This window comes from Toxotes jaculatrix, chromosome 20, assembly GCF_017976425.1.
Source record: "Toxotes jaculatrix isolate fToxJac2 chromosome 20, fToxJac2.pri, whole genome shotgun sequence".
Classification (NCBI taxonomy): domain Eukaryota; kingdom Metazoa; phylum Chordata; class Actinopteri; family Toxotidae; genus Toxotes; species Toxotes jaculatrix.
The window spans coordinates 9,473,123-9,489,076 of NC_054413.1; the positions used below are offsets into that span (position 1 = coordinate 9,473,123).

A 15,954-nucleotide genomic window follows, 5' to 3' on the forward strand; every position below is an offset into this window, starting at 1 on the left:
GGGGGTATACAACATTATACTTGGGGGCTGAGCGTGTGAATCCATTAGAGCAGTGAGTACGGGGCTTAGGTTTTTGGTTTACCATGAGATTGCACCTGCAGCTTTTCAGCCTCTCTCACTGACAGACACGGCACAGCAATCTGGTTCACGATGCTAAAGCAGTACCCCCCATCTTCAACCAATGCCAAGAATTTGGCCCATTCATCAGAACATCCTCCTCCGTCCAATCGCTGCACCAGCTACTCCTTAAAAGTAAAATAAACAAGAAAGAATGCAGATTCTAAATCTACAGAGCTCACGTAAAAACATGGTAAAAGTCTCCATGCACAAGTCTCCATGTTACTAACAGCCTACATTAGCTGTTGCCTTCAAGAAACCATAACAACATATCTGAGATTACTCAAGATATCAAGGCATCCTTAATCATATTTACTGCTGTTCTTTCTGCCTGAATGTGTATTCTGCAAATTAGTGTCCTGCGTAAGCTCCACTTCATTGGCAACAATAGGAAAATTGGATTTACTGGTATCTAGAAGGATAAAAAGCTAAAAGAATATAGTTATATATAGCCAAGATTATGTGATCTTAACATGGATCTGGAATAATTTGTTTACTGTTCATGTGACTATAAAAACTGTGGCAGAAAATGAAGCAGATGAAGTGACTGCATAGCACAGCCCTGCATTCATTTGCACCATGTGGTATTATTGAAGGTAAGAAATGGTAAGAAAAGGACACAATACACTGTTCTGCAGCAGTGGTGCCTCCTACACACTGTGACAGCAGTGAAGCCAGTCTTGACATTGATGGGTCAGACTTCTCTGCAGTCTCTACACACAGGCACAGATGTTCAAATACCACTACATGTTTGCAGGAAAACTAAGCGTACGTTTTGCAACACAAAGTCCCCCTCCCCCCAAAAGCCCCAAACCTCACCCACCCCCACCTCCCAAGGTGCACATACACACATATATGCACACATGCCCCTTGTGCAAGCACCCTGGCAGCGCTCAACAGCTGCTCTCTCCCCATTCATACCCTGGATCATCTACCAACAACCAGGCCCCCAAAAATGTAAAACGCACAGGAACAAAAGCCTGAAAAAACATAAGCATTACAGAATTACCAGAATGCTCAGAAAAAAATTAGATTCAGGCTTTACAAGAGTCCTACTGTGTACTTTTATTAATCTATTAGACATTTTCTCCCAAACTTCCAACAATGAGCAAACATCCACAAACATCTGCGAATGACTCTTGTCAAAACACTGTCTCTCCAAGTAAGCTATATTGCGATTACATGTTAGCCTATTAGCCCGTCTTATATAATGCACAACCAGCTTAACGCTACATTTAGTGGCATAACAGAGCCTGGCAGAGTTGCTGTGACAGACAAATGAATGTGCACAGCGAAATCTGCCCTGGTCTGTATGCCTGTCAGGGTACATTTTTGGTCTCGGTGCATTATTTTTTTCCGCACGTCTGAATGTGTTTGTGAACGTGCGTGTGTGCGCGTTTGTGCGTGCAGCAGTGATCCCACAGGGTGAGGTCAGGAAACGTTTAGTGCCATCCATCTCCCTCAGAGTTGGCGCCTGTCCCTCCAGGAGGCTCAACACAGATGGGTCTGCTATGTAGAGCCAGCACAGTAGAACAACAGCTGAAGGTCAGAAGGGGACAAACCCCCGATTTATGAAAAAAAATATTCATGTAGAAACGACACCCAGTGTATAAACATGTTAATAGATGAAGCTCATATTATAAAAGAAATGCTCTAATTTTCTCACCAACATTGCTCTAGTGAGCAAATCTGTTTGTATGTTCATATGGAGAAGAGATTTCTTAACACTATCCCCATATTCATGAAGAAATTGTTATTTTCCAAATACCACAACTCTTTGCGCTCCACATGTTCTTACATTTATGTAAATGCCATTACCACTTCTCCCTCCAGCAGCCCTCCCTCATTCTCCATCTTTGCAGCACAGGGGTCAAGGAGAACAATAGCCAGCCCACCGGTCTGAGGGCATAACACTAGAACGGAGGAATTTTTTTTTTTTTACATCTTTGAAGCAAAACAACACCCCCAAAGGCTGACCCAAAACAGAGGGCAGACGAAGCAGAGTAGATATGATGTCCCAGAGCGAGAGAGGGGAATATAATTCAGCTTGACGTGGATGTACAGGCTGTCTCTGTTCAGTATATGTAACTACTTGATCCACTGAGAGTTGATGCAGGTTGGATATGTTGTGAAGCCCAAAGCATCTTAGGCAGAGTTTCTGACTTCTTGGGAATACAGTACCCGTTAGCAGCTGTACCCTCTGCCCTGATAGCCATCACAGAACATACTGAGCCCCTGGCAACAGATACGCATCTGGCAATTACTGACAACAACTCATTTCCTGACTGGACACAACAGGCAAAGGAAGGGCATACTTCTATTCACAATGCTGATTAGCTTAATCAGAGAAAAGTGAACAGAGAGGCTGCAGGTTTTTGAGCGCTTTCAGCCAACAGAGATGAAAAGGCAAAGGACAACTCAAATGAAGTGGCCTCTTGTTTGTGGAAAACAAAGGTGCTATTTGCATGTTCAGATGTCACATTAATATGTGTTGTCAGTTACATGTGAACCGGATTCACTGGTGAATAAGGTGCTGCAATTTGTCCAAACTGACAGATGCTGTTCAGCTGATCATATAATCCCCCAAGACATTCAATAATTATGATTCATGGTTTCATGGGTGGGACTGGAAGCTTCTGAGGTCCTGAGTTCTTTGCAGTTACCATATAACATCTGGTCAAACACCCAAACCACCCAGCTGTAAAATTAATTGCTCTTACAATTTGAATTATATTTTCTATTTCAAGCTGATCTCTACTGTGTAAATGTCTCCGAAAGTATGAGAAATAGCAATACGCTGTGGTGTTTCTATGCTTTAACAATTGAAGCACTTCAAAGCTATTTTTGGGGCACTATTTAATTTTAATCCCAACCAAAAACAGCAAGGGATCAAGGACGCTGTGGTGGGACAACATGGACCAAAGAGCAAGAACAAAGAAAAATATGTCCATTTTCTTCCTGAATTGCTGAAAACAAAAGGTTTCTCAGCGTTCCTGCTACCATGAAAACCTCTTGTGGCATTTCCCCAGGAACCTTCCCACACTGTCAAAACAACCTGGCCACTGTATTGAAAAATAGCCATCAGCCAATGAAGCTGAGCAATGACTACACTACAGTTGTTAAGACCCCTGCCTCTGGAAACAAACGGACTCCCAGACTTCTCTGAACTTTTTCTGTCTTATTCCATCACTCCTACTCTTCTTGACTGATTTAAGAGACTATTGTAAGGAATTCAAGTTGGTGGAGAGTGAAGACAACAGTAAAAGATTTTAAAGCACAGACAGAGTCATCAGTGGCACAGGATCCTCCACAGAGGGGGGTCAGTGGTTCACAGGGGAGTCATAGTAGTAGTAGTAGTCTGAGCTGGCAGCCCTACAGTCTGTAGCTATAAAGGTCGCCTGCTGCTGAGTAACCCTGAGGGTCTGTCTGGCCAACAGGACCGTGTAGAGGGAGAGGGGGCAGCGATATTTAAAACCTCTGTGAGAATAAGCCAAGGGGACAGTGATGAAACAGGACCAGCCTTCTTTCTATATGAGTGCCAGCCTCTGACGGGGGCCAAACCAGTACCTAACCAATCCCTGAAATGCGATCTGTCAGCCTGGAGGGGGCAGAGAGAGAGAAGTGGGGAGAAGGCAGGATCTCTGGGGACTTGTGTGTTTGCTTCTTTGCGTGCACACTCTGCATTTGCTTTGGCTGCTGCTGAGCAGAACAGGACACACTATTTAATGAAATTGACTGAGTGAGCGCAGAAAAGGTCGTGCCAGGGCCACGACTGATATGAATCACAAAAAATAAAAACACTGAGGCTTGACTGTAAACTAAATGCTCATTCCTATTTTTTTTTCCTCTAATCTGCAGGGAACACACACATTACACATTACACATTACACACACACAAAACACACACATACACACACACTTCAGGAGAGAGACTGAGAGCAACTGTTCTTTCTAAATTTGTCAGAGGAGAGAGCAGAGAACACACCCCTTGTGCTTATGCGAGCATGTGAGTGTGTGTCTGTGTGCATCAGAGCGCAGACAAGACCACTGTTCAGGCTGTCCCTGTGGGTGTCAAAGCTCCACTCTTCCTAAATGTGGGCACCACCTATTTTTCTCCCTCCTTAGTAAATACACAGTCCTCTAAAGTCCCAATGTGTCAAGCAGGACCTACGTCAGAAGCCCCTGCTTAATGCACGAGAACCAATAACAGACACTGGTGTGTGTAGTTTGGAGTCATCTGTGTTGGAAACTAGTTAATGCAGAGGCAGCGAGACGGTGTTGGCCAGGAGGAATTAATTAACCTTATCCTGCATGTAGAGAGTGTGGCATCTTTGAATGCAAAGAGGCAGCAAAGTCTAAACAATAAAAAGGTTATAAAAGGACGACAGTGCATAAACAAAGGGTTATAACAGTGGATATTTCAGATGTATTTTTTTTTCCCGCGAGCCGTGTTCATGTGCCTCCTCTGAAAGGTAATATGGACATGCAGACAGCAATTTAATCAGACCTGACCACTCCATTCATCCCACATCAATAACAGCTTCTCAGCATCATTAGCTTGTAAATCAAAGAGGCCATCGGATAAAAAAAAAATGGAGGTCACAGCCGATGTCTAAAGTGTGGAACATATCAACAAATCAATGAGGAGAATCTAGATTATTGACCATTTAGATCTGTGGGTCATTGTGTTGCCAAATCAGATGGAGATGGTGACAGATTGTTAGAGACTAAAGACATACATGGAAAAAGAAGCTCAGAAGAGTTTCAAGTACGTTTGTTTTCAGTTTATCTTTTACTAGGAACTGTTAGCAAACTGAAGGACTGAGAGCTCATCTAATGCAACGAGCCACCTTCACACAAGATGGAGTGGCTTCTCAGAGAAGGGCACAGACAAACGTTCACCATAGTAACACCAAGAATGGTATGTTGTAAATCTCAGAAGCAGAAAGAGAGAAAAGAAAGGAGCTGGAAATGTGTCCACCGTGGCTATTTCAAGGCTTGAGCCAACAGTTGTTACGGAGAGGATTAAAAAAAAAAAATAGAAATCCTAAAAAGAGATCCACAAATCCAAGTCAACTGGATGCCAATTTTACAACTCACTCACAAACTATAGCACAAGAGGTAAAGTTCAGATGCTGTGCCTGTTACATTACCATAGTGACGCGGGGCCAGGGCTGGGAAATGGGGTGATGGGTCAGAGGGAATGCCCTACTGTGTATGCACGCATACACAAAGATAACATCCTCACAAAAACCAAGCACACACACACACCTACACACTCGTCCTCTCTCTCCAAGGGCACCAGAAGTACCCGTCATTGTCCTACAAAAGCAAGCAACTCCTCCCCTCTGAGCCAGTGCAAATTGAGATGGGGCTTACATTAATAGGTTTGGGGGAAGAAAAAAAAAAAAACACCACCGCAAGGTAACTTTGGGGGGAAGCCTCCTCAAGATATGGGTAGCCTATATCTCTATCAAATTAAGTTGGGAAAACGTAGAAATGGGTTTGGGGGTTTCTGGGTGAATGGATATAGCAGACATTTTTGTGTGTTTCTTAAACGTGTTAAAGAATAGATGTGTTTTAGGGATTTGAATAAGTGAACTAAAGAATTCCATGTCATTTGCCAATGTCATTTTAATTTTTACTGTACAGCCTCTTGGGTTCAATTCAAACTAGCGTAAAAACAAAATGATAAACATAAAGAAAGCACTGCCTGGACTCCTTCACCTGAGGTTCATTCTTGAACCAAACGCCACAGCGTGCCTTGGAGAATGTCAAAGATAAAAATATACTCAAAACACCTGAAAAATCAAACTGAGGCTCAGTTTCCACGGTTATTTTGAGTGAGTATCTGATAACCAAATGAAGGACATTTTTCCATACTTATCTGCTCACTCTGACATGTCAGAACATGTCTCTGTATTTTTCCCCAAACAATGATTTGCTGGAACGAAACAGATTATCCCTCTGTGAGTCCTCTGAAAATAGCCATCAAGGTCACTGGAACAAGTGCTGCTTTTTGGGGATATCTGTAAGAGGGGACGACTCAGTGAGCTTTACAAACTCTGATGCATCTGGTCTGGAGTACCTTGCTAAGGTGAGGGGCAGAGCTAGTTGCTGTTTGGGCTTGTTTTCTCCTCGTTTTTCTGTCTGGTTCAATAGCTATGCTGCATTGGCTCCCTGTGACGCAGGGATCTGATCAATACTGGGTCTCGAGGGCAGCAGAGCAGGCAGCGAGAGGGCTCGACAACAAATATGCTCCATAGGCTGTGCAATGTTGTGATGAAGGGCTGGAGTCAGCACTGTGGCTAATGCTGTGCAACCATCTCTGTACAACAGAGTGCAAACATTTCTCCTCACACAGATTTACACAACACAAACAAAAAAAAAGCTGGCAGAGAGACAGATGTCCACAAATGCAAATGACACACACATTAAAATAATTAGTCAATTAAACTGAAAGCTAATTGATCACAATGAAATTTAAGTAATTTATAAAGCAACTTTTTTCCATTATCTTTTTTTAATGTTTTCTACATTAACATATAACGGATTAATGAAAAATAAATAAATCACAGCTCGTGATGAAAATAATCATTTGGTGCAGCCCTAAACAAAGGTCAGTGGGACAGTGACCATCTGTGTGAGGTACTGCACCAGACTAAGGGGTGCCCCATGTCCCAATAACCCAACTAAAGAGTGCAGCCAGAGAGAGGGATTACTTCTGCAATCATGATCTACTCTATGAGCTATGTAGAGTATGCAGTATGTATGTATAGCCAGTCATTTGGAGAATAACCATTAAAGCCAGCAGAGCCCCAGCATACCAGATAAATTACATGATACCTTAAATGTTGAATAAATGTCTGAATGATTTAAGTAGGAATGCAGTAGTACAGGAGTATAGAAAACAATCTGCTAACACGAAAACTGAGCAGAACCCTGTCTTTTCTGGCTAAACATGAGAGCATGTTGCTCTACTGCTGCCAGCTGTCTGTGCACACACACAAGCCCGAGGACACAGCAGTATTTTGCGCACACACACACACGCACACGCACACGCACACGCACACACACACACACACACACATACACACAGACAATACTGGACCATTAATCATAAGCAACCCAGTTCTGCTTCTCACCCCGCACTCCTCTCTCTCATGCGCTTCTAGCCCAAGGTTGACTTTGCAGTCTCTGTATTTACCTCAGTGCGGTGCAAAGGTTGCATGCTGGTGAGATTAAATCAAAAGGACAGAAGGCTGTGGGGATGAGTGCATTGTTGAAACCTGCAGGTATACATACACTCACATGCCCATCCTGGTAAACATCAGTAAGACCAAACCAGTTAGATGCTGTCTTCCAAGTTTATCAAAATGCAAAAATCCATAATTGTAGAAGGGGCTAAAGGGATAATTGACACTAATTGTGTTACAGACCGCTAACTATGTAACCCAAGAACATCTCTGCATTCTTCCAGACACACACACACCACACTTGCAGAGTTTGCACTGCGGAGCAAGACTAGTGAAAATGCTCAGGTTGAAAAAAGCAGCTTGTTATCTGTATTTATTCAAATAAATTCAGCGAGTCAGGCTTGTGTAAAACCCCCTAATTGCTTTGTCTTACAGCATAATTCCTTCACTTTTATAAATGTCAGTTACAAGCAAGGGAAATAAAATTTATCACAGGATGGAACTGATTTATTCTCTCTGACTACAGTGCTTACACAAACCATTAATCTAGCCTCGTGTTCAGCAACCGGTATGGTACATTCAGGTTGACTTACCCAGGTAGAGAGATGCATTTTCTTTCTTCACATTGTCGTCCAGGTACGTGGGCCCCAAGGTGTAGATTGGCGTTGACCCCATGCCCACAAGTATCTGGGCGCAGATGAACAGAGCCACATACAGGTTGTGCTCGTTGCCCTCCTGGTCGCGAGGGCACGATGCGACGTCCAGCAGTTCACGTCCACTGTTGTTGCCACTCTGACACAGGCCTTCATGACCCGCTGATGAGTTCACCTCCTGGATCTGGTAGGGTGGTGAGATGAAGTGGGGCAGGGAAAACAGTGCTGCCCCTACAGCGATGACCACACCACCAACAGCCAGCCAGCGCGGCCTCTGACCTCTGCCGCCGAAGTAGGAGATGAAGACCACCACCAGCAAGCTGCCGATGTCGAAACAGCTGACCAGCAGGCCGGACTCCGAGCTTCGGAGACTGTAACGCTTCTCAATGGTGGTGATGACACTGCTCAGGTAGCCCGAAACCATCAGGGACTGAATGAAGGTCAGGTAGCACATGCAGAACAGGAAGCAGCGCGAGTCCCTCAGGATGACCCGCACATACCTCCTGGCCGGGATGTGGATGAGGCGAGTGAGAGAGAAACCAAGTTTTTTGCCTCCAGAGCCAGCGGCCCTGTGGCCCTCCACAGGCAGAGAGCTGCTGAGCCCCACCATGCTGGAGACAGAGGGGGAGAAGTCTGTCCTGGAGGAGGGGGTCTCCGCTTGGCTCGAGTCCGGGGTTTTTGGCTGGAGCTCGCTGCTCTCGTCCACTGCCACGCAGGCGAGGGTAGTGTTGACCAGTCGAGGCTCCGCAGCCTTACGATCCGGTTGGCAGGGCCCGTTCAGTATGGGTAAGCTTTTGGACTTAAAGCAGTTCTCTGGGTCCATGTATTGGTCCTGGAGCTCACGGATCTCCAGAGACTCAGACAGGTCACTCCCTGTTTCATCATTGTCTGATGAAGTCATGGCGCAGCTGGACTTTTAGCTTTGGTCGGCTCCTGGCTGTGCTGACAAGTCAGTCAGTGCCACATGAGGACACACTGAAGCTGCTGCAAGGCTGGGTACTGGAGGTAAGACTCTGCCCTGCCAGTAGGACTGGGGCGGACTGAACCCCTCTGGTTATGTGCATGTTTTATTCCACATTTCTATTTACAGCAGCACTGTTCTGTCACAAGAAGTCTCTACCACTGCACATCAGGGCCAAAATATCCTTGCAAGACCCTAAACAATAATAGTGGTATCTTGACTGACCCGTCATTAAATAAACACTTCAGAATATTGCCTATGGAGTTATTTGTTCACAATAAACGGCTTATAAAGTAAATAAAAAAATGTACATAATAACAAAAAATGAGCTGTCCTCACACTGTTCCCTTAATTTAAGATCCCATGTGGATGTTGATTTTATGGCTCTTTGTTAGATAGCAACATGGATTCGTAGGGTTTTGTTGTTTTCTTTGTCCCATAGCTGTGCAGCATCCTAGAAAGGAAATAATAACAGGAAACGTAAACATAAACAAATGTCGAGAATTGTTGACACTGCCAAAATTGACACATTTGTATATCTACAAAAATCTAACCACTTCATGATCAGACTGGATTAAACGGGTCCCTTCATGTCGCTTTATTTTGCTAAACACAAGAAAAACACTCCAGGAAGAAAACATCAAATAACATACACAAATAAACAATAGCACGGGTGTCAAACTGTCGCAGCGGGTAAGGCAAAAAAAAACATCCAGCTTTCCTTTGTCAAAACGAGAAATTTACCAAGAGAACAAAAGACCACGCTGTCCACAAATGTCTCAGTCGTTACTTTGGAAAGAAATTAAAAAAACGCTACTCAACACGAGACATATTCTGTAATTAAGCAACAATTAGTCTCAGCCTTGAAGAAAAAAAAAACCGCCGGCAAATATTATTTGACATAACTTCTAGGAAAGGCTGCGGGTAAAGACGGCTGTAATACTCACACAGGACAGAGGGAGGTAGCCTGTTGTTCTCTACGGATCGGCCACTCAGTGAATGAAAGCTGTTTGATGCGGATGACTGCTGCTGCTGGTGGTGGGTAAGTGATGCCTTCAATGGCTGTCGGAAAAATGTTAAAATCAGAGTTAGGGCCATGAAAAAAGTTGAAAAAAAAATATGGGAAAATGTCTAATTTTAATTTCAACAACTTACAAAATTATAAAAATAGATTTGAATGTGGAAAAAAGGCAATGATTACACAAATAACTTTGGTGACAAGTGTATCCATGAATAATATTGCCAATGAAGACTAACTAATGGACGAATGTCCATGACTCAACGTAATATTGTACTATTTAAATTCTAAAAATGTAAATAAAAACAATGTTCACCATCTCTTGGTCTCTTTTGGGTGCTATGTTATTACACAACAAGTCTTATTCACAACATTTGAAGTCATGGTGTAAAACCCAACGAGGAGAACGCAACGTGAACGCAGCAAATAGTGGGGGGTGAGTTGTTCTCCACAGCGGCCACAGTGGGACTTGTAGTTTCTTTAGAGCACCTGATGTATGTTTCACATCCTCTTTTTAATTATATGCAAAACTGCGTTGTGTAACAACGACTCTCTGACACATGAGCCACGCTGAGTATATCTGGAAACGCTGCTGCATCCATAGTTTTACTCAGCTGCTTTGGATGACAGCTCCGCGAGGACTTCATTTACCAACATGCTCCTCAGCCCATATGGTGGCTTGTTTAGTTCACTACGTCATCTGGACAGCTGGGGCCGTTGCTGACCCAGCAGTGATTGACTGGTCACAAGCTCATACGGACAATGGGCTCTGTGCCCCGGCGGTGCTCTGACGCAATAAATCGTATAAAATGTGGTGGGGTCAGTTTCTTTTTTCAGAGGTTACTACCCCTCACAGTAACTGAGGAAAAGTGCTTCAGTTACTGAAGATTGTATTGAGATACTAGGAAAATACATATACAGATCCGTGCATATCATATGGTGCAGACAGCAAGTTACAATCACATTAATGTAAATTACACATAGACTTTTTGAGGAGGAAAAGTACAGAATTAATGGTGTTGTGATCATGATTGCACTTGACTTTTTGTCTGATCATTGCAACACAACTGAGTACATTTATTGGGTAAAAAGAACAATATGGCAAAATGCAATTGTAAAGTATTGATACTGTATTTGTCTGAATAAACATTAACTTTTTCCCCTAGTGGTAAAATCCTACTGAATTAAGACAGAATGGAAAATATCTGTGCTGACAACGAATTAAAAAGAGAGAGAGAATTAGAAAGAGAGTTGGCTCCCAGTGCCTGTCAAAGGGATGGATGACTTTCCCCAAGGTCATTAATTCATTTCCTGGACTAGGTGGGCAGGGTGATCAATCCTGCTCCTCCTCCTTGGTCCATCCTAGGAGCAATAGCATTTGAAAGAGGCCTGAATGTCAAATGTCAGCTTTACCACCCAGAATTAGCGTGCATGAGCAAATGTCCACTGTTTTTGTGATGTCTTCAGACACTAAAAACACTTCTTTTTTCTTTTCTTGTCCTAAAGTGACACTCAAGATAAGCCTTTTTTCCCCCACAGTGTGCAGGCTTATGCAGTCTGCCATCTCCCTGGTGTCTAAGAGAGAATGACTGTCTTTCAACAGTCAACCCACAGGAATCAATGAGAAGGCTCATGGTCCATCATAGTTGCCTCTGTTGCCTCTGTTCAAGGCTTTTTCATCTTTGTCTCTGGCTATCAGCACACTGCAGGCTAATCAATACCACAAACCACCATGACTACACAACAGCACAAAGGGATATGAGGAATTGTTTAAGAGATAATGGCTCTGAATTAGTTTTGCAGTACAACCGGTGCACCTCTGCAAGTAGAGCTATAATAGACCTCTGTTACAGAGGTCAAACTCTAATTCTGTTGTTTGTTATTTTTGTGTAAGTTGTTCATGCTTGTGAAACTAGTTTGAAATATTTCAGAGTGTGTAAAACGGTATTTATAGTTTAAGTAGAAAAATATGAATATGCAGCTTACTGTATATATTCATTGTCCATAGCGGATTTTTTTTTTTTTGGCCAGTGAAATGCCAAGGATTTGGCAGAGATAGTAAAGTTATCCTGTTAGCCCAGGGACATTTAGTTAGCCCATGACCTTTCTTAAAACAGAGAGTAAGAGAGCGGAGGCTTCACAGATGACAGGAGCAGCCTTTTCCAAAGGTTAATATGTTCATGCCTTCTCAGAAACAGTTTCAATGGAGTACAGTACGGCTTCAGAAGAATTTGGATGGAATGCCATCGACTATCAAAAGAACAAAACATGTCTGTCTCTGGTGCAGAAAAACAAACAGAAAACTTCCCATGTGAAAGAGTGAATTAGTACAATAGAGGCTGGACGAGCATGCCTGCATTTTTAACAGGAGGGTTGCTACAAAGCTTTCCTTCATTTCAACATTTTCCCACAATCATTGCCAGCTGTTATAATTGTCACATTGCATTTCTCGTATACCCACCAATAAAATACACAGCATCATATTTAGAACCACTGTAATAAAGAGTTTATCGCTCATAAGGGGTTAGAAATAAAACCTATTTAAAATGTCAATATTGTATAGCAATATTCAGACTGGTGTTACACAAACTGATCATTCCCTCTTGAACTGGTGATAACTCTGTACAGCCACACTTCAATGCTCCACTGTGAAAATATAAATATGGTGTGATAAAGTATTACAGACAGAAAAGTCAATGAAACTGTAAACTCAGACTAATGGCAGAATATGTCTCGGTTGTAATGCTGTTAGTAGTTTTTTATAATGTGATGCAGCAGTGAACTGGACTGAGCCCCTGATTCCACAAAGGAGAGAAATACAACACCACCCTCTAGTGCACAAACTCTTACAATGGAGCCAGGGCCTGGGGGTGTGATGGTATTATTACTGATGGCCAATAGATGGTGCTTTGTCCTCAATATTCTCAGCATCGAGCAGAGGTCTGAGCAGCTTTTAGGTTGGTGACATCACTGAATTACAAACACTGTTTTGCAGGTTACATCAAGATTGCACCGACAGTGTTCATTATATCATTCTACCGAGAGACTGAGTGCTACTCAGCACATGAAAACTGTTGCATGATGTCTCCTGTGGCTCTTGAGAGATCTGTTTGAGGTTATCTCAGAATGGGTTATTTTTTTTAAAAATAAAAGAAAACTGCATTACAATCTTTGGGAAAGGAATTGGGTTGATGTGAGTGTACCAAGTGGGCACAATCTTACAAAACATGGTATTCAGCTGCATTATGGGAATTGGGTACCTCTCCCTCTGCTGCATCAGTTTTGAGCGTTCTTTTTTAAAGTACTCCTTTAAATACATTGTTTTTTACAGTTTTTAAAAGCTTGCCCACTGCTTTGAATTTTTTTGTCTTTAATATAATGCAAATGTAAAACTTAAACTGGATACATACAAATCCTGGAACTGTCTAAAGATATTTTTTCCCACTTTGGCACCATATATTATTCAACAGTTGATGATATTCAGTATGCCATTGATTTTACCTACTAATTTTTCTCCTAAGAACAGTTGCACACATTAGATTCAGACTTTACAATGTCTGGTCAAAGTGCTTCTTACAAAGACATTGTGCTCATGAGATCACCGCCTGTCAGCTGATAGACGATGACATCATCATCATCATCATCTACAGCCTGGTCCGACACCTCCCGTGGCCTTGGGCCGGCGGTCTCCCCCCCGGCTCCAACCCACACTCTTCCTGTTAACCATCCCAACTTTATTGACATTACAGGAATCACTAATGAAACACCGTCTGTTTCTCAGCTCGCCGTGTCTGCCTGTGGAGCTATTAAAGGGAATCATGTGCAAACGTACACAGATATGCGTGTTCAGAAATATACTGTACATTCCCATCCCCCACAGTTCACGTCCACATGCAGCATCCTTTTACTGTACGTAGCCTTGGCTATCATGTGCAACAAAGAACGTACGGGAAAACGCAACAACAGCAGACGCTGAGGTGTGTGCATCTGTAACTGGAAGTCAGGGGTCCTGAATTCCAGGACAAAATGTGATACCTGCCTCATAAAAAAACATAATGAATCCCAACTCTTCAGTGGGCTCCTCATCCTAAGACCCCTTGACTCGTTGCTGTTTTTGCATTACTGAAAAGACGCAAAGGAAACAACCCAGTTGTCTCTGACTGTTGCACAGCTTCATCAGCTAATGGCTTTACAGCAGCACTCAGAGATATAGGAGGACTCTATGCTTGAACTATAACCCTCTGTGGTACTGTTTTACCACATTCTGCTTCCCGGAATGGCATCCTTTTAAATTAGCTGTCCTCTTTTCGCTGCTTTCTAAGGTCAGTATTCTTCTGTTGTGGACAAACTCTGTGGTTTGTAGTCAGGACCACTCCCCAAATTAGTTTATCCATTCAGAAGGGTTTGCAACTGGAAACTATGCAACCCAGAGAGTAACTCATGCATATGAATAAGGCAAGCAGATCAGCACAGAAGGGTGGTGTAGTAATTGTGTTAAAAAGTGCAAGGGCCCAGAAATAAAGACCCCTAGTATAAGCCTGCAGAGGCCCCCTTACCGTGCAGAGCAATCGCAGCAGATTGGGCCCCATGCTTATGCAAAAGTCCTCAGCCCCCCCTCCCCCCCCATCTCCTCTAGACCCATCAACCTCAACCATACCATCACCTCCAACAGCCTGATTGGTAGGCCGGGTCACCCAATGAGTGGACCTCCACACAGGTCCCTCCATGACAAAGGCCGACTGAATGTCCCTTTCCTAATAAATCATGAGAACATTAACAAATATGTGCCTTGCTAAGAAAAAAGCACAACAGCTCCTTTCCCTGTAGGGATCTTTAAAACTGTTAACACATAGCTTTCATTAACAAGAAGACTGTGAGAATTAGTCCCTGCTGAGTGGAGCTCAGAACTTTGTGCTTGAAAACTGAAACACAGAAAACTGAAAATAATTTGTAGCATAAGCAAAAAATAAACAAATTTAAAAATAACTTTACTGATTTAACTTAAGTTTCTAATATATCATACAGAATATTAGCAGTCAGTTACACACACCTGGAATATAACTATAATTCAATACATATCATTAAACTCAATGTAAAGTAATCATTGGTGTGTAATTATTTTTAATTAAATTTCTACTATACACTGCTTTACAAAAACCCAATTTTGTAAGAGTTAATGCATCAAAAAGTCAGTGTCAGTGACTTTTAACGTGTCAGAATAATTTGGATTAAAACGGTTCCATATGTGCAAGGAAATAATCTCAATACATGCTGTTTAATTACACCTGATGGGTGAAGGTGGGGGACAGGCCTGCTGCTGTGAGTTGGAAAAAGCAGTTTAGCTGCATACTCAGCATATCTGTCCTTCCAGAAGCTCAGAAGAGTCCCTGAGTTTACTGTAAACAGGGGGCTGTTTCAAGCCCATCTCAATTCCCCTAACACATATGGAAATGGGCCATACCTTTAGGGCTTTGTCCTCCTCCAAGAACATCCACACAGCCCTCACAATGTTAAAGGAGGGACTGCCAAACATTTCATATTCATGGCACACAATTACCTCCATATGAATGGAATAATTGCTCTTTAAAGGCTTAAGCTACCAAGTGAAGTATGTGTGCATTTTTCAAGCCCCTGGGCAAAGGTGATCACCACCAGCCACCTAGCACAGTACTTGTGCCAATGATTGGTAAATCTGTGCATATAGCAGATAAGATTGCTCACCTGAGAAGAAATGCTAATAATTAAATATGTTTGTTTTTATTTTGAAAAGGAAGCAAATTTGCCAAAGATAGCAGTAAACAAATCTGATTTCACTTCCTGACTGATAATGAACAAGTACGCAAAAACTTTTATGACGCAAAACTTTGAAAAAAGGGACAGATCTGTCTGTTGAACCTTGAGTAAGAAAATTTGTTTTCTTTTTATGTGGTTTTTTAAAATATATATATATCTATATATATATAAAACAGCATCAGATTATGACAACTGTAACTCAGATCAGTAACTAAA

The 15,954-nt window shown here is 42.5% G+C and overlaps 1 protein-coding gene across 1 annotated transcript in view; it reads right to left on the reverse strand.

Annotated features, from left to right (window-relative positions):
* Positions 1-9,917, reverse strand: part of LOC121200218 (solute carrier organic anion transporter family member 5A1) — a 74,742-nt gene extending 64,825 nt beyond the window's left edge. Inside the window, exons 1-2 of the mRNA XM_041065362.1 lie at positions 9,875-9,917; positions 7,907-9,381 (exon numbers count right to left, since the gene is read on the reverse strand). Of these exons, the coding sequence (XP_040921296.1) occupies positions 7,907-8,867 (961 nt within the window). The 5' untranslated portion in view covers positions 8,868-9,381; positions 9,875-9,917. The remainder of the gene's footprint in view (positions 1-7,906; positions 9,382-9,874) is intronic.
* Positions 9,918-15,954: the final 6,037 nt, after the last annotated feature.